Source organism: Talpa occidentalis, unplaced genomic scaffold, assembly GCF_014898055.3.
Source record: "Talpa occidentalis isolate TD23 unplaced genomic scaffold, MPIMG_talOcc4v2.1 talOcc4.3, whole genome shotgun sequence".
Classification (NCBI taxonomy): Eukaryota; Metazoa; Chordata; class Mammalia; order Eulipotyphla; family Talpidae; genus Talpa; species Talpa occidentalis.
The window spans coordinates 4,734,759-4,759,550 of NW_023603184.1; the positions used below are offsets into that span (position 1 = coordinate 4,734,759).

The following is a 24,792-nucleotide window of genomic DNA, read 5'->3' on the forward strand; positions in this document are numbered from 1 at the left end:
TGTTGCACGCGGAGGAAAGAGCTGGTATTAGTTGGCCCTTGAATTCATCCACTGAGCTGTGTGGCTGCAGGCAGGCCGCAACCACAGCAGCCCTGCACCTCATCCCCCCAGCAGGCTTGACTGGGGTGTGACTCTTGGTGGATTTTCAAAATAATTAAATTTTAGACTTTGGAACCTTTTTATAGCCAGGAAGAGAGGATTGTGTATAAACCCCTGGCGTGGCTTTCTCTTTCCCCTGTAGGGGCTCTGGGACATTTCTGTGCCCCCTTACAGGGGTGAATGATTAGGAGGCATGGGAGGGGGAGCCATGGGGCACCAAGAGATTTCTGAAGTGTGGGTCTGGGGTGTTCATAGCCAGGTCTCTGTGCCCCACACCAGGCTGGTGCTTGGTAATCTGCGAGAAAGCCAGCTTCCCAGGTGATTCCGATGCATAGTGACATTTCCCAGCTGCTCAACCCGCTGGAGGCTGGAGATGCTTGTGGACCTGGAGCTTCAGTAGCATCGGAACTCTCAGGCCTGGCATCCACAGGATATTTGAAATCATTGGTAATTCTCCAGGGGACTTGGTCTGGGCAGAGATGAACCCAGGAAAGCATGTGCCCAGAGTTGGTGGCACAGTCCACTGCTTCAGAGAAGCAGCATGCCCTGCTTGGGTCCGAGTAGGTTTTACTTCTGGAGGATCCCTGCTCAATTCAAGGAAGCTGAAGAACCCCATCACGTTTCTCCAGTCTGCTGGGGGCTTCACAGGTCTCTCACGTACAGCTGCAGCCCCACTAGCCCTGCCCTGAGCAGGTACTTGGCCAGTGTTTAATGATACTGGCTAGGCGGCTTTGCAGAGCTTGCCCGTTGGCCAGGGTCTTTAAAGTTATGGGAGCCTGGCCTTGAACGCTCTGAGCTTGTTCCTGAAGGTCCATTCCAGCTGTGCACACGTTTACTTTGAAAGGCTGCTGTCATGTGCAGGAGGCAAACCCCTCATCTGAGGCTGGTCTCCAGGCTGAGTGCTCCTCTGGCCCCCACCTCCCAATTCTGCCAGGAAAACTGAGACCCAAAACCCAAACTCGCCCCCTCTCCATTCTAGTGGCTTTAGACTCACCGCTTACCAGACACAGGGACTTTATTCATTGCACATGTTTGACTATAAGACACAGGAGACTTGAAGCAGTTTGTGAAAGTGGATTTGTCATTTTCCCCACCCATCTCCATCTTATGGCCAGTGGCTACTCCTCCAGCAGGCAGCCACCATGGTTATGTGGTCCCAGTACCTGGATCACAGGTGTCGCCCTTGACCGTGCAAGGCCCTGCATGGCTATTCACGGTGTTGCCCTCCTTGGAGTTGCTGTGGAGATGAACCTTGGGCGGGGGCTGTCAGCAAAAGGCTATAGCCACAGTCACCTTCCCAGTACCCTCAGCAAGGCTTCTGCTGTCAGTGTGGAGCCTGACTAATGCGCAGAGACGGACAGGGCCAGGGAGAGCAGGCTGTTAACTTTCTAGGGACGCTGCTGGCTGATCCGAACCTCTTTGGCAGGTCTTTGGGTTGGGGCTGTTATTCGGTCTTTTCACCAGCAGAGGGCAGCATGGCAAGGCGCAGTAGATGAGGTTGGGTGGGAGTCCCAAGGGCCTGGTGGGGTCAGGGAACTGGGTGATGTAGGTGGGATCCTTCAGACTCCTCAAGTCTCGGACTCATCTGTCTCTTCAGTGGAACCATCGCTCTCTGCATCCACTTTGCGGGCGTAATGGAGGGGTCTCCAGGGGGAGCCAACCCGGGGAGGGATCCTGGAAGGCAGGCAGCTGGCCTCTGGCGTGGCCGTGACCGTATTCACCAGGCTCGGGACCTGGGCCAGCCTGAAGGAGGGAAGAAGCCCAGGGGACAGCGAGATGCCTCCTTTCTGAGATTAGGGCCGTCACACTCCCCTCTTGAACTTGGGTGAAACCATGGGCTGTTTTCAAAATGAGGGTCCCTCAGGGCTCTACACGCCCCCAAACCCTTCCCTAGCTGGTGAGGGGTGTATAGGCACTGTGACCCAGGATGGGGCACAGCCAGGTCCGATTGAGGTCTGGCACCCACCGGGGGCGGCCTCTTCCCATCTGACACTTACAGTCGTTCCAGCTCCTCATCCATGGCTGGGTCGTGCATCAGATCCCCTTTGTCAGGCAAAGCTCCTAGGAGGTAATTGGGGGGCACAGAACTTAATCGGAGGGTCCCCCAGTCAGGAGCCTGTCAGCCAGCCCACTCCCAGCAGAGGCCTCCATGGCTCTCCCCTCCAAATCTGCCTATTCTGCTTGTCCCGGGAGGGCTGCTTGGAGAGACCGCGAAGGAGCTTTAGAGTTAGGAGCACTGCCATGTGAGGAGCAAGCCAGTACAACTGGATAAATTTTAGGAATCCTGCTGCCTACCTTCCCCGACTGGGGGTGACCACAGCTAAGAAGACATCCCCAATCTCAGGGTCACCGCACAAATAGGTGAGCCCCTTCCATGACTTGGATGGTGTGAGCTGGTGGGTGCTGGGGGTTTAGTCCTTCCTTGAGGTCCTAGAAACTGGGCCAAAAGGGAGCCAGAGACACGGGATATAGCCCAGGTTAACATCAAAGACCGGAAATAGGCTGGTTTTGTCCCTCCAAATTGGGTTGACCTCCACCTTGGAGAGACGATAGTCAAAAACGCTACCACAGCTCCTTCAGGGAGGGCCCTAGAGGCTAGAAGAGAAGGTTGGGTGAAGATCAGACCAAACTCTGGCATGGTCACAAGCCATCAGGAGGCTTGTATGCTTTGCCACAAATCGACTTGGGCCTCAGGCAACCTATCTCTGAGCTGGCTTCCTTACCTCAAATACTGGAAGCTAGTTCTTGGGGGTGGGAGGGTGGGTGGGAGCAGGACCTCAGAAGGGTCCAGAGTGGCTAACATGGAAGGGAAGGTAAATTGACATTTGCAGGTAGACTCTCACCAGCAAACTGTCAAGGAAAATTGCTCACTGGTGGTTAGAGCCTAGATTTGGCAGGTAACACGGCAGTCTCTAGAAAGCCTCCATCTTAAAGTTACCCATCACCTCTGGCTCAATTCCTGCCTCATCCAATGTGTTTTCAGGTGATGCCTCCAGGCCCTTGCTGCTCCATGTTAGCGGTTTTCAAACTGTCCCATGGAACCCCCTCACAGGAGGACCAAGGGGACAGGACAGCCCTTCTCTAGCCCTGGCTTCTGCCAGGGTGCCAGTCTCCAGATCACTCCTTCATAGGCTGGGACACAGACCATCCTGCGCCAGTGCTGGGCCAAAGCAGCGGGCTGGGTGACTGTCCCTTTAAGAACCCGGCGCGCGCTGAGGGGTGAGGTGGGTCAGGCTGTGACTAGAGGCCGGGAATTTTCCTTCAAGATGCTGTGGTGGCAGAAGGGAAAGGAGGGGCCGGTTACCCAGGGGTGTGAAGGAAAACAGCCCGCCTGCCCCTCCCTCCCTCTCCACTTCTGACTCCTTTCTTTCTACTCCTTGTCCTGATGTTAAACTTGGCTCCCAACCTCAGTTGAGGGCTCCCAGCCCTGCGCGTGCCTCCAGCATCGACTCGGGGCATCCTGCCTGAAAGGCTCAGTCGGTCCTGCCGGGGTCCCGCCTGTGTGCCCCAGAGCACACCCCGCGCCTGGCTTACTGCGACTGGCATTCATGGAGACTAACCCTGTGCCCGTGCCTCCAGCTGGCCAAAGGGAGGGGCGTGCTGTGTCTCCTTGAGACTAGGAACCTGGGCCCCAGCACACCTGGATACCGCTTGAGAAAGATAACCGCTCACACTCCAGAAGGACAGTGGCTTTCCCCGGGGGAGGGGGCGTTGGAGGAAGCCAACCTGCTAGACTGCAGGAGGGTGAAGAGGGCGGGAGAAACTGGGCCAGTGCAAGCCACCCTCTTTTTTTTCTTCCTCCCTCTGATTAATCAGATTTTTTTTCTAGCTGGGAAAAAAAGACCTCCCCAGACACACCTTTTCCTTGTTTACCAATGGGACTCAGGGTTCTTTGACATATAATCTCCAGAGCCCTTGAGGAGCCCTGTCTCTGCCCAGCCTGCAGGCCACTCCCCGTGGCAGAAGAGGAGACTCCCAGGGAGAGGCCGCTGGGCCCTGGGGCGGGGCCTCGGGCAGGTGGCTGCCCCCGTAGGAGGGAGCCTGGGCGGCTCAAGAGGCACAGTCTTCTGTGCATTTCGGCTCCCAAGGACCTAGTGGTCCGGCCCTGATGATGCCCCCTCCCTGGGGGCCCTGTCTGCCAACAGAGGCCAGTTTCTACTTGGCTCTGCGGCCGTGGGGGAGGCCGGCTTACCTAGGGCTTGGTTGATTCCGTGATGCTTTGAGAGAGCCACAAGGAATCCATAGAAGGTGAGTCTCTGAACGTTGCTGAGGACCTCTTTGACGAGTGCTGGAGGTGGGCAGCTGGAGGAGAGTGCAGATGCCGCATTCAAAGACTAGCAGGCCTGAGCGCCATTTTCCATCCCTACCTCCAGGTTTATGAGACTGCCCAGAGTCAGAGGGACCTGTCGGCGCGGGGGCCCTGAGCCCTGGGGTGGTGTGGCAGATCTCCAGGAGCCAGGCCTGACTGTAGACTGGTTAACTGGTGCTTTCCCAGCGGGGAGTGGGAGGAAGGTATGGGACATGGCAACCAGTGACAGCCTCTTCTTGGAGGAGCCCAAGACTGGCAGCTCTGTCCCTAACAGGACTTGTGCCCCACAGGATAGCCTAACCTTCCCTTCTGTAGGGCAAATCCTCTGTACAGAAAATTTATTTCCTTCTCTTTAGAAAGTCAAGGCCAGTCTACCTGCTGACAAGCTGGTCACCTACAGCTGGCTTCAAGTGAAAACAATCCTCCCTGGGAAAGGCACCTAGGAAGCTTTTTAGTCAACGACCTGGTCTGGGGGCAAATGGTTCTGATCTTATTTACACTATGACCTTCCCAGCCAGGACATCCTGCTAGCCCTGTCTCAGAGCCAGCAGCCCACAGTCCCAGGGTTGAGGGGGAGTCTGTGTGCCATTTCTCACCTGTACTTGTGACGGTCACACAAGTTCTCCAGGCACTGGTAGAACAGCGACGCCTCCACCCCCTCCAGCGTGCTAGCCTCACCCAAGGCTGGCCGCTGGCGGTGTTGCCCACTGGATGACGTTGGCACAATCACCGTATTGGGGTTTTTGCCTGACAGCAGGTCCTGATAGATGGCGGCCACACTCTCCAGGAATTCTGAGTACCACAGTAGAGGAGCACAGGTCAGGAGGGAAGACATACATATCCCTTCCACTGGGTCCTCCCTTCTGTGTTAGTGGTTAGTGCTCAGTGCAGTGTCCTGGGAGTGGGGCCTCGACCTTGTGTGTCTCTCATCTCTCATGAGTGATGACACTAATATGTGTTTCAGTTCAGGTGTCCCCCGCTGTGGGCAGTTGTTACTCAACCAGTGAGATCCCCCAAACAACAGAGAAAGGAAAGTCTCTTCAACAAATAGTGTTGGGACAGCCAAATCATTGGATCACTCTCTCAATCCATATACAAAAATAACTTCAAAATGTAGTGAATGGATGTAAGATCTGAAGCCATAAAATGCACGGGAGAAAACACAGGCCATACGCTCTGACACTGGCCTTGGAGATGTCTTTGGGGATGTGATCCCAATGGCAAGGGAAAGGAAAGCAAAAATAAACAGTTCAGACCACATCAAATTAAAAAGTTTCCGCAGAGTGAAAGAATAGAATGAAAGCACAGCCTGCTGAACGGGAGAAGATACTGTACATCACATATCCAACAGTGGGCTGACATCCAAGATTTATAAAGAACTCACACAAATCAATAACGACAAAACCAAATCCAATCAAAAGATGGGCAGAAGGTCTAAATACACTTGTCCAAAGAGGACATGTGGATGGACAACAGGCACACGAAAAAATGCTCCTTATACTGATGATTAGTGAAATACAAATCTAAGCCACAGTGAGATATCATCTCTCACCTGTGAGAATGGCTCACATCAAAAGACTTGTAACAACAGGTGTTGGGGAGGGTGTGGAGGGAAAGGAATCCTCATACATTGTTGGTGGGAATGTAAATTGGGGCAACCATTTAGAAAACAGTTTGGAGATGTCTCAAGAAACTAAAAATAGAACTACTGGTTTGATCCAGCAGTCCCGCTTCTGAAGAATAGGAAATCATTAGCTGAAGAGCTATATGCACCCCTATGTTTACTGTAGCACCACTCATGGTAGTAAAACATGGGAACAACCTAAGTGCCCACTGAAAGATGACTGGATAAAGAAGATAGGGTACAGAAACTCAATGGAATGCTGCTCAGCTAAAAAACATGAAGTTTTGCCATTTGCAGGAAAATGGAATGTGAGAAGGTTATGCTAAGTGAAGTCAGAAGAGAGACAAATACTGGAGGACCTCACCTAATCTGAGAGATAAGAAAACAAATGAAGAAGAAAATAGTAGACTGACCAGTGGATTTTGATAACAGAACTGAAGCAACCAGAAGGGGTGAGGGTAAGGGTGTAAAAAAAGAACAAATTTGTACTTGCTCCACACGGGTAAGCCCCATCCATGAGGCCACCTGCCTGCCCGACTCAAGAAAGCATGTTAGGGTACCAGTGTGGAAGAGAAAGCACACAAGACTGTAGCTTATTAAACATCTGAAATGGTTTGCAACTTGTAGGCAGCCTTCGTTAGCAAGCACTGCTGACAGGGAAGTGCGGTGGTGATGTGGGGAGGCTAGGGACGCTGTTGTCATGCTCGTGAAGAGGCCCAGAGAGGCAGGGAGGGGGAAAGTTTCTCCCAAATAAGCCTGTTCCTTCTCTAGGGCACAAAAGCTTCAAGAGAAATGGGAATAGGGCTTCCCTGGTGGCGCAGCGGTTGAGTGCTGGGTTCCGAAGCTGCCCGCAGCCTCTGCAGCGCCGGTTCTATCCCCGCTGCTCCCACCGGAGGAGGGTCCCACATGGCGCGCAGACCTCTCCTGCCACCCACTGCTCCCCTCAGCAGTGTACTTAGTCCGTTTGCCTGTTCTGCTCCCCGCTCTGGCTCTGGTGAATTCTCTCACCCTCCCGCACTTCTGACTGTACCCAGTGCTTGTATAAATAAATAAATTAATTAAAAAAAAAAAAAGAAAAAGAAATGGGACTAGATGCCTGGAGTTGCTAAGAGCAGGTGGTGAGCTCCCAGGCTCCAGTCCTGCCAGACCAGGCCCCAGAGCTGCCATCAAGAAAACAGAATGCAGTGCCTGAGTGAGGCCAGGGCTGGCTGGGGCCACCAGCTGGCAAGAAGGCCATGTCCAGGCTCCGGGGAAAGCCGCCTGTTTACTGGAAAGCCTGTTTGCAAAGCATTTGTTTATGACATGGTCAGGGATTTCTAAGCCCGACATTCCACTGAATGTTGCTGTGAGAGCTGTGTGCATCTGTATTTATTCATCTATTTTTATTCCACCTGACTGCAGAAGGGATTTAAGGTCACAGCTGGTGTATAGTGGGGAGCATGGTGGGAGTAATAGGACTGGTGTGTAGGTGGGAGATGTGGCCCGTTTTTGTGTGTCGGGCCTGGGCAGAGGTCTCACCCAGTAATGCGGCAGAGCGCGGGCTCCGTTCAAGTCTGGGCTCCAGCACTAAGTAGCTGTGTGACTTTGGCAACTCACCTCTGTAAGCTTATCTCTGAGAGGCCTATCTCTTTGGCTGCAGTAAGGATTAAAGCCCTAAGTGCTCAGCCTGGCAAGTGGCACGCTTTTGGTAAACAGTGAGTTTATCTTGCATTGTTACCAGGGTGTACACTGCTGTTGCTGTGGCTGACGTTATCTCTTAAACTGATTAGTTGTGCTGCAGCCCGGAAGCACTATGGTGTTCTGCGTCTTGAGGAGGCCAAGGGAGTGGGCTCTGCAGATGGGATTGTGTGGCCTTGGGCAGGAGTAAGATGTCCTGTCAGTGACCCTGCTGAAGCACGCCACCAAAGGATGGGGGGGTGGGGGGAGGTCTGTGCCAGGCATGCAGATGGAGAGGGCCACAGGCAGGAGGACGTGGGGCCCAGGAGACTCTCACCTGAGTAGTAAAACTGGATCTGGAAAGCAAAAAGGAAATCTGAAAAAGACATCAAGCAGTCCATGGCGTCGTCCATGAGCACAATCCTGAGGTGGGAAGAGAGCATGAGAGAATGTGTGTAAATGTGTGAGGGAGGAAGCATGGGAGTGAGCCATTTCTGGGGCTCTACTCTCCCTTTGGGACAGCAAGACATTTGGGAGCGGGCACCTCCAAACAAGCTCGTCCAAGTCACCTCACTTCCTCTCCACCAGTTGGCTCTGCCACCAAACTGAACTGACCACACTCCCAAGAGCCGGCTCCCAGTTCCGCCTCCGTGGCACCAGCTCGTGGAGGGAGCCTGGGGAGGGGAGGCCAGGAGAGGGTGCACTTGTAATGCAGCCAAAGTTCTTTTCATAGACTTGAGCAGTAAATCCTTTCATCCTGCAGTGAGGACCGTTTAGTTCAGAATAAATACAGCTGATCAGAAAAGGCAAAAAAGAACAGCCAAGAGGTTTAAAGGGGTCTTGGCAAGTGGTACTGAGAGTGAATAAGCTACGAAGGGCCAGAGCAGCTCCAGGCACCTCCATCCTGGGGCACAGATGGCAGACGAGGGGAGAGGGCACAGGGCTGAGGGGTACTGCACCACAGAACACGCCTGCATCCTGACGCTGTGGTGCCACTGCCGCTGCTTGCTGTCCACTTGCACAGCTGACCGCTCCCTGGCCTGTCTCCTCTCTCGTCCCTCCCACTGCAAACGCACCTCACCAGAGGAAAGCCACGTGACTACTGAAGGGATGAGACCAATGCCATGCTCATGCTCTGCTGGGGTCTCACTGGAAAGAGGTCAGGGAGGGGAGGAAATTAGCACTTGCTGGGCTCCATCCAGGTGCCGGGCAGGGCGCCAAACACACCCCTGAGAGAGAGCTGGGCCCCAGTCTGTTTCTCACTGGGCCTTTCTGCCTCTATCTTTACTGTTTGTGTTTTTGATTTTTCTTGGGTAATGATTTTATTTTGCTCTGTCATGTACTTTCCTAAATCCCCCTCCACCTCCCCAGTCAAAAGCGCCACCCCTCCTCCCACAAACTGGCAGCTGGGCCAGTTCCAGAAGAAGCCAGAGCTGCTCACTTCTGAGGAAGGGGCTCTGAGAGACTATAACGTGCATGGGGCCCTTGGAATTTTGCAAGGCAGCTGGCTTGGCTTCAGATCTCCCCCTAAAGAGGAAAGGACTCCTCTATCTAGTCTCCAGTCTTTACTTGTAATGATGATTAACAACTGAAGTAGGTACCACTTACTTAGTAGCTGGCCTCGTGGAGCTATGGACGGTCTTCAACCTCTGTAAGTACTTTTATCCCACAACAAGCTGTGAGGTAGGTCTTGTTATTAATTCCATTTTACAGCGAAGAGCTAACCCTCAGAGATGTCAGCTTGCTGAGCTCACACAGCTGGCCAGGCCGCTCCCCGGGCTGTGCGCTCCCCATTGGGTCACACTGCCTCTTGGAATAAAGACAGCATACAAATGCTAACAGTTTGTTGTAACTACTGTGGCTTATTTATCTTCTTTCTCTTCACTTAATCTGAGAATCTTGACTCTTATTTATCTCTTGGGGAAGAAAAAGCTGCCTCAATGACCGGAGTTCAGCATTAAAATTCCAGCTGGGAAAAACGCAAGGCCAGAGGGTGAGAAGTAGCAACGCTGCCTATGGCCACAGGAGGGCGCCCTGGTCTCCACCAGTGGCTCGGGCCTGCGTAGGCCATGGACCGAGCCCCGGTTCCCGCAACCTGAGAATTAGTCAGGCAAAAAGAGAGAGAGGGGACAGCTCTGCTATCTGGATGGTGCGGAGAGATGAGAGGTGGAGAGATACCCAGGCTGCTGCGGGGATGTGAGCTCTGCGGGAGTGCTCGGTGAGGAAGGGCACCTCGGAGGTGTTCCCGCCCAGTCTCCATTGGGAAGGAAAGGCCTTTCCTTCCTGCCCCGCTCCTGGGACAGCAAAGAACCCAAAGGGCCTGAAGTTAATTACTCCGGAAGAGGGCCAGGCTGAGAACACCCCCAAGCAGGAAACCAAAACCTTTGAAGATGTGACTTGGCTTCTCATGTTTAGCATCAACCAGGACTCCTCTTTCCAGCAGTTACCTCCATTTACCATTAGTCATTTACTTATGTCTCAATATAATCGAAATACCATAAAATTAAAATCCACCCTTTGAAGGATGCATTGTATACTTTAGTATATTTGCAAAGCTGTGCAGCCATCACCTGTCACCATCACTGGCTAAATCCAGAAGTAGTTCTAATCCGCACTAATTGAAAGGCCCCCGAAACAGGCCCTGCCATGCCAGGGCTTGGAAGCCAGTCTCTGCAGCATCTTCTTTTCGGGGCGACAGAGAATACTGTCATCTGCAAATGGGGCGCCCTTCTTGCTCAGGACTGGCCTGCCACTTTTGCTGGGGCTGTTCTTGGTTGTGCCCACCACACTCTCTCTGAAGACCGGCGGCTGTGGACCGGACAAGGGAAAACACTGCCATTAGAGGGCAGGAGATCCCAGGGTGTCGGGGGCATTCTGTGGGTGCTCTGGCTTTGGCCCTGCTCCTTGGCCGGCTGCACCTTATGCAAGTCAGGAGGGACAAGCCGGCTATGGGGGAGGCAGGCATGAGGGGGGCTTGCTTTCTGAGGGACCTGTGGCTGGATCCCAGTGTGCAAAGGACGGAGAGCATTTCTTAATTACAAGTAGCAAGACTGGCTGCCAAAAAAGCCAAATGGAGCTCAGCTTTCATTCCTGGCAACATCATTCACTCCTGGGCTTGGCCAGTGACCCAGGGGTCCAGGCATCTTGGCAACTCCCTCCTGGCCCACCCCCCATCAATCAAAGGCCAGTCCTGTCAGTCCTAACCCTGCCATTTCTCTGGGATACCTCTACATCTTTCCCCTTCCACAGCCACCATCCAATGCCCACCTCCACCTCTTCTTCTTGGACAACTGGGTGACCTGCTGGTTTCCTGCAACCAGCTTGCCTCCTTCTAGTTGAGTGACTGTGGTCAGGATGATTCTTTAATGCAAATCTGATCATTTTACAACTCGGTTTAAAGCCCTTCACAGCCTTTTACTGCCAGGACCCCCGACCTTTATCCTGGCTTATAGGCCCACATGATCTATATCTCCCCTACAGGCCGCAGCCTCCATCCTCTGCCAGCCACAACGACCTTCAGCGCTTCCCAGTTGCAGCTCACATAGCATCTCTTTGGGAAGCCTGCCTTCCCTGCCCCGGACACCCACAGTGGCACCCAAGTTCTCTCCCCCCTCCCACACCAGTTTTGCCAGTCTTTGCCCCAGTGGCCTAAGATCCACCAGGTGATACTTCTGTCTCTGAGTGCTGCTTGACTCCAGGGTCCAACATGGGGCAGGGCACACGGTAGGCCCTCAGGAAATGTTGGCTGAATTAAGGAAAGTATAAGCAAATGAAAAAGAGGGGCCACAGGACCCTCTTCTTTTTCCCTGGGAAGGTGACATCTGAAAAGGATATTCAGCCTGCACTGTGCATTTAAGAGGAATGAACTAGAATTTTGGGATAGCCGTGAGGGTGGAGGGCAGTCTGCAAACCAGGACAGCAGAAGGGTGTGTTCTCCTGGAGCTCAGAGAAAGCTGAGACCCGACTCTTGAAGGACTGCCTCTGCAGGAGATGTCACAGGGATCTAGAGGTTGGCACTAGAAGATTTCTTCAAGCTGCCCCGCTCTGGATTGCGGCTGCCGTGAGGGAGTGAGCTGCTTGTTGCTAGAGACATTTAAGCTGAAGCCTGAAGGTTCACACTTCCCCAAACTATGATGATAGTTCCTTCCAGCTCTGACAGAGTATTGTCCGAGGGGGGACAGTGCCGATAGCTTCTCCTGTGAGTGCTGGCTCTGTTAGGGAAAACGTTCGGAGAACTGTGGCTGCAGGAAAGTCTGACAGACTGAGAAAGGTACCTTCAGAGACAGCCTGCTGCACCGTCCATCTCCACACTCTCCACACTCACGCCCTGACCCAGGAACGTTCTGGTGTCTGGCACTGGAATCTTGGCAGAACAGTAGGGGAAGACAGGCAGGAGGCTACAGGCCTGTCTTTGCCTTAAATGACAGAGACAAGCCCTGGTTTAGGTCCTACAGGCCAAGGGCAGCTCCTTCAGCCTGAACTCAAACCAGGCTCCTCCAACCGCCCCCTCCACCCTCCAGCCCCGAGGGCTCAGGAAGGACTCTCCCGGAGACAGGTCATCCACATGTACTGTTTTCCAGTTGTGGCAGTTGGCTTAACAGCCCTTCCTGCCAGAGGCCTTCTAACATGCCAGCTGCTCTGACACCTGGGCGGCCCTTGCTTTGAAGTGGCACCAAAAGGGAGCTGCTGCCAAGCAGAGTCCGTACAAATCTACTGGATCACCGAGGGATCCTTGCAGGCCAGGCCTGGGGCTGGAGACAGGGGCTCTGGAGGAATGAAGGCAGGGCAGTTCAGGCTGCCTCTGAACAGAACCACATGAAGGGTGGAGTCCAGGGTAGGCACTGGAATGGCGAAAGAGTCCTTGGCAGGAGCCAGGCTAATCCCGAGGGGCCTGGCCGTTCTCTCTCTTTCCCTTGCTGACTTCCAACAGCTGGACGGGCTGGCTGGGAGTTCTGTGGGTGCCAAGGAAGCAAGCACTTCCAGCCTGTACCTACTGACTTGTCAACTTCTCTTCACCCTGGGGGTCAGTGTCCCTGGCCTGTGGCTCCAGCTGCGCCCATGAGCCAGCATATCTGGGTTAGCAGCCATGGGATTGCCTCCCAGTGCCACCCCTGCCTGACCAAGTTACCTTTTCTCTCTGAACTCCTGTTTCCTCATCTGTAAGGAGGGGACCCTGGCCAGGCCTGGTTCACAGGGTCCTCATGAGGAGCGACTATGACACTGTCCTAGGCACCCAGGAAAAGTGCTCATTGCCACCAGAAAGTGTGTACTCTCTGGTTTGAGGTGCTGGAAGAGCTCAAAATAGCAAATTAAAATGTAACTCAGGATGTCAGTGGTGCCAACACCCTCCCTAGCAGAGGCGCTGGGGCGGAAGCTTGCTCTCTCGTTTTCAGTTCACTTTTTGGAGGAAGCCAGCCCTCAGCCAGGGCCTGAAAGAAAAGCCAGCTTCCATGACTGCGCTGCTTTGGGAGATCCCGTGACCAGTGGCCTTTGTGGGTGCAGCTGAGGCAGTTCCCCGAGTCTGCAGACTGTTTTCATGTTGGGTTCCTGAGATGCCTGTCCGGTTCACCCCTCTTCTGGATGGTGTTTGAGGCACCTGTACAAGCTACCACAAATGTGGGGGCCCTCAGCATGGAAGGTCCAAGCCAGTACCATCCCTTTGCTCCAGCCTACACCTCAGTGTACCCCAAGCCCCACCTGCTGGCACTAAACCTCTGTCTTATTTTTTTTTCCTCATATTAATCCTGTGAGGTAGTAAGCTCAACTTTGCTGAGAGCACAGAAGTTCTGAGAGGTTCAGAAACTTGACCAAGGTTACAAGCTAGAAAGAAAGAGCTGTAGTTTAAACGTAAACTCTCTGACCCTCTGCTTCACTTCCTGACCAATATTCACATTATCAGGTTTTAAAGTTTTTGCCAATCAGACTATGAAGTGGTATGACATTTTAATTTCATTAATCACCCCCCTCATTTCTAGTGAGTTTGGGTCTGAAAATAGGCCCCCATGTCTATTAGCTATTAGGATTTTTCTCTTTGGTATATTGTTTGTTCATATTTTTGGACTGTTTTTCTGTTGAGGGTCTTCATCTTTTTTTAAATTGATCTGTAGAAGTTCTGTATAGAGTCTCAAGACGAATCTGTTGTGAAGTGGTATACATAACAGTGTCCTCTTCCAGTCTCCCGCTGTCCTTCAGCTTTGCTTATGGTGACTTCTGTTGAATAGAACACTTTCATTCTTAATACCCTGGTGGCCTGGTGGGTTGGGATTTAGTGTGTTCACTATTGCAGCCAGGGTTTGTTGCCATCGGGGAATTCTTGCTTTCGAGCTGATCATTCTTTCTCTTAGAATGTAAGCTCCATGAGGGCAAGCGTTTTTTAAAAATGTATTCTTGCTTTCAAAACTTCTACTGAGGCGGGCCTCCCCTGGTGGTGCAGGCGGTTGAGTGCAGCACTGTGAAGCTGTCCGCAGCCTCTGCAGCACCAGTTCGACCCTGGCCGGCCAGCAAGGGTCCCACATGGCGAGGCAGACCTCTCCTGTCTCACCCACTGCTCTCATTAGCAGTATATTTCGTCAGTCTGCCTGTTCTGTTCCCCACTCTGTCTCTGGTGAATCCTTTCACCCTCCCGCGCATCTGGCCTGTACCCCGATTCTTGTATAAATAAATAAATCTTAAAAAAAAAAACTTCTACTGAGGTAACATTGTTTTATAACGTTTGATGGGTTTCTGGAGTACCTCATGATAATTTGACACCTACGCAGACTACAGTATGATCCCCGAGGACTTTGTTTTGTTCACTGCTCTGTCCTGAGCTCCTGGAAGAGGGCCTGGTGTACCACAGGCTTTTGATGAACACTGAATGACTGAGTCAATGAATGTGATTTTGTTTGCAGTCAAGTTTATCAATCTTGTCCATTGGGGTTGGGCCTTTTAATCTTGTTTAAGAATTCTTTCACAACCTGATAGTCCTAAAACTATGTCCTCTATTCTTCTGTAAGGGTATAATAGTTTTGCATTTCACACTGAGGTCTGTAAGCTCTGCGAAGTTGACTTCTGAATATGGTATGAAATAGGGATCTAGTTTTATTTTATCCCATGTGGAAATACAATTGCCTCACGTCTACTTATTGAATCATCCCTTTCCCTACTGCTCTGCAATACTACCTTTCTTAATGTCAAATTTTTATAAATGCATGTATCTGTTCTGCCCTGCTTCCTATCCACCCCTTGTCTATCCTTACTATCTAGATTATGATGGCCTTATATTATCAGTGATGCTATCGGTGATGGCTGATAGGGCAAGTTCATCTCTTACTAATCCTTCAGGTCTCAGTTTCAACATCTCTTCCTCAGGGAGAAACCTTTCATGATTTCCCAGGTTAGGGTGGGTCTCCTGTTTCTATGTTCCCAGCAACTTAGCACTTCATTTACTTAACATCTGCTGCTCTGTGTGTCTGTAAGTCCCTCATGGGTTGGGACATCCATCCAGCTCACTCTCACTGCCCCTGTATGAGCACAGCGATTAGCCTACAGTCAGGATGCTGTCACTACTTGGTGAGCACAAGAGTGGGGAAGGAAAGGATAGTGGTTTTGGGGAAAGGCCTTTTGGGGAAACAATGATACTGCCAATTGGCAAGGCAGCTCTGCGGAGGGCAGTGATGCAGAAAGACATTGCAGGGTAGAGGCATGAAAAAAAAAAAAGACACCACGAAAGCATGAAGCTATACCCTCTGCTCACGGCATGAGGTCTGGCAGATAGTAGATGCTTGGTAAACATTTGAAAAATGAATGTAGGAATGAAACCTCATTCCCATTCACTAATTCTAAGTTTTAAAAAAACAGTAAACATTTTCTGAGGACTATGTGACAGGTATTTTACATATACTGTCTCAATAAATATTATAAACATTATAATAAATAAATTTTATAATATATTATATAATACAACATATTAGAATAGAATAGAACTTGTAATAAATATTATAAACAATAAATATTAAAAACAACTCGATGAGGTGGGTGCTATTATTTCCACTTTATAGATAAAGAAACGAGGCTCTGAGAAGTTACTCAAGGACACAGCCAGTCAGTGAAGGGATTGGATGTGAACCCAGGGCTGTCTAGCTTCTGCACTGAGCGAGTCTTTCCCCAATCAGGAAGGGCCTTTGTGACACAGGGAACAGCTATGATTCTTCAGCAAGGGTGAATTGTTAGGTCTGAAAACTAGATTCCTTAGGGGTTTATGTGCTTTTGGAGCTCTGGAGGTATTCAGAACAGAATCACGATAAAAAAAAGCTTTTCCTTTTCAATTTATGTAACAAGGGGAACTGGCCTTTGGAGAGGGGGGAGTGAATTAAATAGTGCTTCAGACAACGAGAGAGAAGGAAAAAGAATTTCTTTTAATCTAATCAAGGCTAACATGTCAGAATGAGACTGGCCCACATGCTCTGAATGAACAGTTCTCAAACTGTGGTCCCAGATCACCACTTGGGAACTTTCTAGAAGTAAGAATTTTTGAGTCCCACCTAAGGCCTACTGAACTCTGGGGATGGGACTGGGCCTGGGCCATCTGGTTTAATAAGCCCTGCAGGTGACTCGGCTGCACACTCATGGCCAAGAACCACTGCTTTAAATCTTCTCCTTGGGAGCGGTGCTTCCCGCTCGTGTCCCTTGAGCCCTGAATGGGCTACAGGTGCGAATGCTCCCTTGGCCCAGCTGGGAGCAAGCCAGAGCCTGCAGACTCGTCACAGGCAGCTTTCTCTTTACTTTTTGTTATATATTGTTTTCTGAATGCTCTGAAGTGAAAAAAGGCAAAAAAGCACTGCCTTTGGGAATCCAGAAACTTCTCATTTATTTAAAAAATCTGGCAATAATACTAATGCCAGTGCTATTATTTTAATAATGAAAAGTATTATTTTTTGAATGTCTTCAATGTGCAGGTAAGCAATTTACATTTTTTTTTTGTTGAAGCCTTACAGCCATCTTACGAGTTAGTTACTATTAGTATCTGCATTTTACGGATATGGAAATAGTGCTTAGGGAAGAAAGATTCCCAAGATCATTCAGTTAGGGTACAAGTGGCATCCGGTCTTTCTAATGCTAGGGTGTCTCCGCTCTACAGGTCAAGATTAAAACTACTCTAACACTGAAAGTTTACTATGCGATAGTCTTTATTTTAAGCACATTACATACTTACCCAATTATTAGGACTATCATTATTCCCATTTTACGAATGAGGAAACTGAGGCTTGAAGATATTAAATAACTTTCCCAAGGGAGCAAGCTGGTAAACTATGGAAGCAGGGTTTGAACTCAAGAAGTCTGGCTCTAACTGCATGCTCTGAACCATCAGGAAAGCCCCCAGTCCATGGAGGACGGAGGACAGAGGTGGAGGATGAGACTGGAGCAGGGATGCTGTGGTGATCATTTAGGGCTAAAATGATTTGAGGATTCCCACTGCGGCAGGAATGCGGGGTGCGAGTAGGGGGTGCTCTGCTGGGCGCTGTCCCGGGTCTGTTTCCTCTTTCTTTTCCTGTGTCTCCAGCTCACACCTGCTGCCCCGGGCCCCGGCCATGGTGCTCGCAGCCCACAAGTCAGGCACATGTGGAGATGTGGTGCCCCGCAACAGGCTCTGCTGTACAGCTGCCTGAGGATTACATTCTTTTATGCACGCCTCATCGCAGGCTGGAGCCTCCTTCTGTGGCCTGTCCTCAGACCTCAGAGCTCTGACTGGAGTCAGCCCAGCGGAGAGCCGGGGAGAGGGCAGTGCCTCTTCTAGCAGCAGTGACTGCGCTGGAGGCCTCAGCAGCCCTGTTTGTGATTCTGGTTAGAAGCCTGGGCCTGAGTGTGGGGCAGATGGGATCCTGAACTCCAGGACGAAGTGAGAATAGCTTAAACAAGCAGAGTGCACTTCTGGGGCGGAGAGTTGTATATGGATATAGTTTTCCCACGTCCACACCAGCTGGAGCAGAGTGGGGAAGAGTGGTACTGGGAGGGGGAGCTGGCACAACAGGCTGATGCTCACACACACAGAGAAAACACTCCTCCTGAGTTCTGAATTCTGCTCTCATTTTATAGCCAGTATCTCGAGGATGACCTAGGCCCTTCCACAGTTTACCCTCACATGGCTATTGACATGACTGGCCGCACAACTTTCTGCTCATCAAACGGAAAGGTCTGAAGTTTCTATCACACAGTAGCCTCTAGGCGAGAAGGGGCAAGCTTCTGGCCACAGCTAGGGGAATACCATTCCAGAAGCCCCCTATTATTAATCATTGTAGGAATCTGCTCTAATCTTGCAGTGCTTACCCAGGTGAGATGGTCTGGCAGGGTCTGGGAGATGGGCCAGAACCATGGCTGCTGGGGGTTGAAAATCGTACAGAAGGCGCACTCTCATACACTCACACCTACCTTTCAAGGAAGGGGGCAGAGAACAAGGTGACATCACAAAGTGGTGGCAGATTTTTGCTCTATTTCCACTTGCCACCTTAGCTCAGTTTTTTTTTTTTTTTTTTTTAAAGATTTATTTATTTATACAAGCACTGGGTACAGTCAGAAGCACAGGAGGGTGAGAGAATTCACCAGAGCCAGAACGGGGAACAGAACAGGCAGACTGACGAAATACACTGCTGAGGGGAGCAGCGGGCACAGCAGGAGAGGTCTGCGTGCCATGTGGGACCCTCGCTGGTGGCCAGGGATCGAACCGGTGCTGCTGAGGCTGCGGGCAACTTCGCAGCCCAGCGCTCAACCGCTGCGTCACTGGGGAGGCCCCTCAGGTTTTATTTTTTAATTTATTTATTTATGTATACAAGAGCTGGGGTACAGGCCAGAGGCGCGGGGGGTGAGAGGATTCACCAGAGACAGAGAGGGAACAGAACAGGCAGACTGACTGAAATACACTGCTGAGGGGAGCAGCGGGTGAGCCAGGAGAGGTCTGCTGCACCATGCGCGTTAGCTCCCTGGCTGGATTTGCTGCAGTGGCTGCGGATAGCTTCATAGTGTTGTGACTTAAACCCTTGCACCACCAGGGAGGCTCCTTAGTGAGGTTAACTAAGACATAGTCTAACTACCCCATTTGGTTAAAAAAGAGTCATGGAGAAACCCAACACAGAAATGAGGGACTTCTAACTATTCTTGCCGAGTCTTCCTGGTGCTGAACTAATCTTGAAAACCACCTTTTAGCATTAAATTGGGCTCTGTCAACTTTCTGCCTTTCCAGTCTCCAACTTCAGACCCTTCATCACGAGTTGTTGCCAAATCTTGTCCTACTTTTCTCAGAATAGCCTTTGGGGATTTTCTTCCATGGTTGTGCATGTGTGTGTGTGCGCTTCTTCACTTCACTGCCCCCCCAGGTCTTTGTGCAGACCCTAAGGCTCCCCACAGAAACCACAAAGGATCATTAGGCTCCCCTTTGGAAATGCAGAAAATGAGTGTTATGTTTTGGGGCAAACTCAACCAGACCCTGCTCTAAATGCCAGCTTCCTCCCTCGTGGTTTACTGGTTTGTTGGCATATATTTTAGGGTCCCCTAAGAAGCCCAGTGGCACAGAGGGCCGAGCTGGCTTCAGGAGCCCAGTGGACGTACCTGGCTGCTTTCTGCGTCAGCTCCAGTGGGAAATCCGGGCACAGTAGCTGCAGCAAACAGTGATATTCTTTCATGGTCAGCAAATCTGCAGTGGAAAGGGAGACACACTCATCAGGTCTCGGTGTGTTGGTCCCCACTCTCTTTGTGGTCATTTTGTGGATTTAGATCTAGTCTAGGTAGAGCTGCTCTTCTAAAGAGGCTATGGGGGTCCTACCACCAACCTCCAAGGTATTTCACTGGCTTGAAAACTGGTCAGGTGAGATGAGGGAACAAGAGGGGTGCTTTTATCAACCTCCTTCATTTGGTTTTCCTTGTGTATAAGAATCTGCAAGAATGAGTCATTTCAAAGGTGGTTGAATCTGCTGAAATTCTCTGGCATGGTAACATTCACCACAGCTCACCCAAAGTCCATCCAGAGAATATCTGGAAGTAGTACTGAGGCAAACCCAGTCTTGCAATCTATGGAGAGCGATAGCAACCCGCAGACCTTATTATGCTGGCATCCAGTCCTGCTCAGGCCGGCTTCTCCTGGATGCCTGCACACAAGCCTGGTCATTCTATTAGAGGAAGCCAAGACAAAGGTCCAAGATATGCAATCAAGGCAACCGAACAATTCGTGATACACAGAAGCAGTGAGTGCTTTGGGAGAAGTGGGTCAGGAGGAGGGTCTGTGGCCCAGCAAAAAAACCCAGAGAGGCAAGTATCGGTGGGGGTGGGGGCGTGTATTGGAGCCCAAGGGAGAGGATGCATGAAAGTTGTGTTGTTTCTGCATGTACTAAAGCCAAAAGATTTTAGATCAGCCAGGCAGCAGCACTCTGTGGATGTTCTATATTATAGCAAATCATTTCCAATATGGAGGGATCAGTTAATGGTGCAGCAGGGGCAAGCAACCTGGGAGCAAGTAACCTCGAAGTCATCCTAACCAGGGAAATGAGTGAGAGAAGAGGACCCAGAGGGCATGGCCACATTTGGGGACTGACTATGATGATCACAGGCCCTTGGTTTCTTTGGACCTAAGTTAGCCCAAGCCGCAGGAATCCAAATCTCCTGCCCCTGCTAGTTTGGTTGATGCTTTTCCAAGGCAAAAACCCCAATTCCCCAGTGACAGGCTTGGATTCCTACTACTTTTGCATCAAAGCTCAATTCAAGGTGGGGGCAGAGAGTTGGACTAACCACACTGCCAAAGTCAGGGACAGCAAAGGAACAGACTCAGCGTCAATGTAGGTCAAAGGATCAAGATGGCTTTTGTGGCTTTCGTCTTGGCCACAATGGGTGTGCACTTCCCTCTCCTCTCTTGCCTGACCTCGGGCACAGCCTGGGAAGAGGGTTCGTTGTTTAAGGGAAGGAGTAATAGCTACTCATGGTCGCACAGATTTGGGATGATGGACAGGAAAGGCAAAGGGAAGGGAGAAAACCACTGGGTCGAGTATGTTCCCACTTTGTTCATACTCCAGAACCACCTATGCGGGGGGTGATTTTGGGGAGGAAGTAAATAAAGGCACTCTGTCTTTTGAATCATCAGTGCTTTTCTAGGCTAACTAAGCTTTGGTGGATGCATCTGATACCATGCTTATGAGGGTCAAGATATTTCACAGGACTTCACATGCATCCCCCAAATTACCTACACAATATCCTTCGGAGGATATACAGCGTTAGAAAAATGTTGGGGTAGAGAAAAAGCGGTGGGGTAAAAGGGATGTAACCCTCATCTTTTTTTTTTTTTTTTTTTTTTTGTGGGACCCTCGCCGGTGGCCGGGGATCAAACTGGGGCTGTAGAGGCTGCGGGCAGCCTCACAACCCAGTGCTCAACTGCTGCGCCACCAGGGGAGGCCCAAACCCTCATCTTTAATAAAGAAAGACAATAAAGAATTGCTATCAGCCCCCTGGTTTCCAGACCTTAGCATGTCTTTAGATTCTTGATGATATTCTAACTCCTATTTTTCAAATATTTGCTTCATTAAGACAGAAGAAGAATTTGCAAAAATCATTTTCTATTTCTCTGATGCCAAAACAGGCTCTTGGAAATACTAAACATATCAGAAAACACCACTCCTGTCCACCATTTCTGGAACTTGATTTTCCCAAATGTAAAGTAAGGAAGAGAGTCAGATAAAGAGATGAATGAAAGTACAGGCAAATAACTTTTATCACCTTAATTGTGAAAGATAGCAGTTCTATTAAACTAATGGCCAGATAATATCAAGGCCAGATGATTTCAAGGGAGAAGCAGCTGCTCCTTGGAGATATTCCTGGGTTAGGCAGTGGGTATTTGGGAGAATGAAAAGTGGTAAGACTTGTTCCCGAATCAGAACATTTATGAGCTAATAGGAGCAGTTCCCGTCCTGTCCCATAGGCCAGGGTTCAAATCTTGACTCTGTAATTTACCAGGTATGCAACCTTGGGCAAATTGCTCAATATCTCTAAATCTCAGTTTCTCATCTATAAAATGGGAATGATGATTACCTTTCAGGGTTGAAGGCAAGATTAAAAGAGATGATGTCTATAAAGCACTTAGCGGATATCTAGAACATACTACTACTAAACAATGGAAGTTAATTTGGGGTTTGTTTTTAAATCCTGGGAGCACAGACAGGAAAGGAAAGAGGATGGTGTTTCTTGTTGAGTTTAAATTTTGAGACACTTAGGATTATTCTGCCTTGAAATTGCCCGAGCCAACCTGTGTTGGAATACTCTTCAGTATTCATTTTGTTTAATGAATAACCTAGCCTGGCCCTGGCAAGGGTTATAGAGATGAAAAGCCAGAAGCCTCCCTAGCTCCCAAGACTAGTGCAGACACCCGTAAGCCCTGTGTCCTCCAGTCTACTGTGACACCTTAGCTCGGAGGGCACTCCAAGATCTCAAAGGCCCATCCAGGCAGCCATTTATGCTTCAGGAATAACAGAAATGAGACAGAACAGTCTGTTCTGTGCTCAGAACAGAGCTCTGTGCTCAGGGCCTGAATGAGCTCACAACAGCCTTAACAAGTAGACTTCATTATTCCCTAGTCCCATTTCATGACATGGACATAGAGACTTGGAGAGAGGAAATAATCTGGTGAGTCAGGAGAGAAGGGACCAGAGCCTGGGGGACAGGAAGGAGACCTGGCACCCCAGAGCAGGATCCCAGGGAAAGAAGGGGGGCTGAGGGCTGAATGGGCTTAATAATGATAACACCAACTGCTAAGGTTGACTGAGCACTTGCTGAAGGGCCAAGCACTTCTTCCAAGAGTTTTCCAAGGGCCTTCCATGTGTTACCTCATCTGGTCTTCACTATTGTTATCCCCATTTCACAGACACAAATCTCTGATGTGCGCGCTTAAGAGGTGACACTAGAATCTAAACTTAGGCATTCTGGCTCCAAAGCTTGCCCAACTAACATTTCCAGCATCTTGACCTTATCAACCACAATGCGCTAAGGCTTAAGAGCTTGTTTTCCCCTCCAAACAAACTGCGGGAACTAAATAGTTCCAGGTGAACTGGATCAAGGAGACAATTCAAGTGGATTGGGATTTTTTCTTGTGAGAAATTGAGTCTGAAAGGTTCTAATTACTGTCAACAGGAAAGACAGAAGCTCCAGTCTACAGACTGTGCTGGGCCGGAGGCCATAGTGGGGGCAGGGAGTGCACCTGTACCGGTGGCTACCCCACTAGTTCTCATCCCCGCCCACCTGCCAGTCGCTCTGCATCCTGGCAGGTGCAGGGAAGGTAAGTGGTGTGTACCAAGAGATGCCTCCTCTAAAGGAATCTCCCCACAATTAGGAAACACCAGCCAGCAGGTCCTGAAAGTTCAAAGGCAAAGACATAAGAAGGTTTTGGTATAAGATCAAAATCAGAATACTCTCCACAAATTGGTGCTTCTCTTTTTGTGGGTGGTCAGAGCTGTTAAACCTTCTTATTCTAAACCTTGTAATAGTCCCATTGAGTGTGCGCCTGGTTCTGGGGCAGAGGTTTTTACATGCTTGATCCTCTCATCTCCAGGGGGAGCACCGCGGAGCGCTGTGGCTCACAGCATGGGCTCAGACTTATATTGCCTGCGGCCAAATCTGAGTATTGCCACCGATTTCAAATTGCTGGACCTTTTAGCTCTCTCTCCCTCAGTTGTTCCATCTATAAAAGGAGGAAATGAAAGTACCAACCTTCTAACAGTTGCTGTGAATTAATGTAAGAAACCTGCAGCAGGGGCCTAATAACCAGAGTCTAGGCACTGTTACCTGCTATAACGCTACTGTTGTAGCTCATCACAAATGCAATTAGTATTTGCTACTATTATTGTAGAAAGAAACAGGGGTTCTTAACTAAGGTTAACTATTTTCTAAGGAACAGAGCTGGTAAGAGGAGGACTGAGATTAACCAGAAGTCCCGAGCTCCACTACAGTAGGTGGGGTGCAGCTGTTTTATGGAGGGCTTGACTTCTGATGACATGCCCGTCACACCAGGTGGCTGACAGCCTCCCTAGCTAAGTTAGACCCCAGGTACCTCCATGTGGGCCGGATCACACAGGACAGGGTCTCCGGGCAGGGCAGCTGAATTAGGCCAAGCCCAGACTTGGTAGTCAGACCACCTGGCTTCAAAACCTGGCACGACTACTTAGCAGCAGAGTGACTTGGACAAGTTACGCCGCGTCTTTGAACCCTGGTTTCTTAATAGTAGAAATAACCATAGTACCCTGGTACCCACCTCTATGAATAACCACTGTACCTACTCCAACAGAATTATAAAAATCAAATGAGGCAATTAACACATAAAGCGCTTTTTTGAAAATTACCAAAATGTTCAATAAATGGTAATTTTATAATTACCTGATTAAAACTTGATGTCCTGAAATGAGGGCATCTTTGGACTTAATGAAAACCCTCAGCCTGGCATAAAGCAGTAAACGTCTGTTGAATACGAACCTGTGCAGCATAGTGACCCAGATGAAAATTCAAGAGACAAATATCTCTTCATTGAGTGAACACACAGGCAGACACAGGCAGTGAGCACAGACATGGCAGGTATACTCTATTTCATGGGCTTGCTGACTTCTAGCACATTCTCATCCAGTGCTCAACACAGTCAGCTTGAGTATATATTTTCAAAGTATTAAATCAGATGTATTACCAATTTTACTATGAAAATCAGAGAACTCCTTGTGTTATTCACGTCACCACTTCCAACTTTAGCAGGAATATCATAGTTTTCAAGATAAGCACCCCCTCCCTCCCAACTCAAAATACCCTTCTGTTGGTTGTCTCTAATCCTAGAGAGTGATAGATGAGGTTCTTCTGGCTAAGAAAACGGACCTAGTCAGAAATTACTATGCCCACTGCACTCAAGACTAACTCGTTCTCATCTCCTCTTCCTTGGCACAGAGGAGTGAGGATTGTCTGTTTTCTCTACATCTGGCCTGCCTTCTTCTTTCAGAAATACCTCCTCTGAAGCTCTGTGGGGGCAGCTTAGTCATCTCTACAGCCGCCTCACAGCTCACCCAGGGCGTCCACAACACTTGCTCAGAACTGTAGGAGGTGCGGCTGTGGACGCCACGCC

At 50.0% G+C, this 24,792-nt stretch overlaps 1 protein-coding gene across 2 annotated transcripts in view; it reads right to left on the bottom strand.

The window, feature by feature from the left end:
• CSTPP1 (centriolar satellite-associated tubulin polyglutamylase complex regulator 1) overlaps window positions 1-24,792 on the bottom strand; it is a 156,543-nt gene that overhangs the window by 1,050 nt on the left and 130,701 nt on the right. The window contains exons 4-9 of one of the 2 annotated variants that reach the window (XM_037522353.1): window positions 19,269-19,353; window positions 8,026-8,111; window positions 5,005-5,200; window positions 4,292-4,401; window positions 2,097-2,160; window positions 8-1,842 (exon numbers count right to left, since the gene is read on the bottom strand). In XM_037522353.1, coding sequence (XP_037378250.1) covers window positions 1,668-1,842; window positions 2,097-2,160; window positions 4,292-4,401; window positions 5,005-5,200; window positions 8,026-8,111; window positions 19,269-19,353 — 716 coding nt within the window. In that variant the 3' untranslated portion in view covers window positions 8-1,667. Of the gene's footprint in view, window positions 1-7; window positions 1,843-2,096; window positions 2,161-4,291; window positions 4,402-5,004; window positions 5,201-8,025; window positions 8,112-19,268; window positions 19,354-24,792 lie in introns of those variants that run through there. The other variant, XM_037522352.1, reaches the window with a different exon arrangement.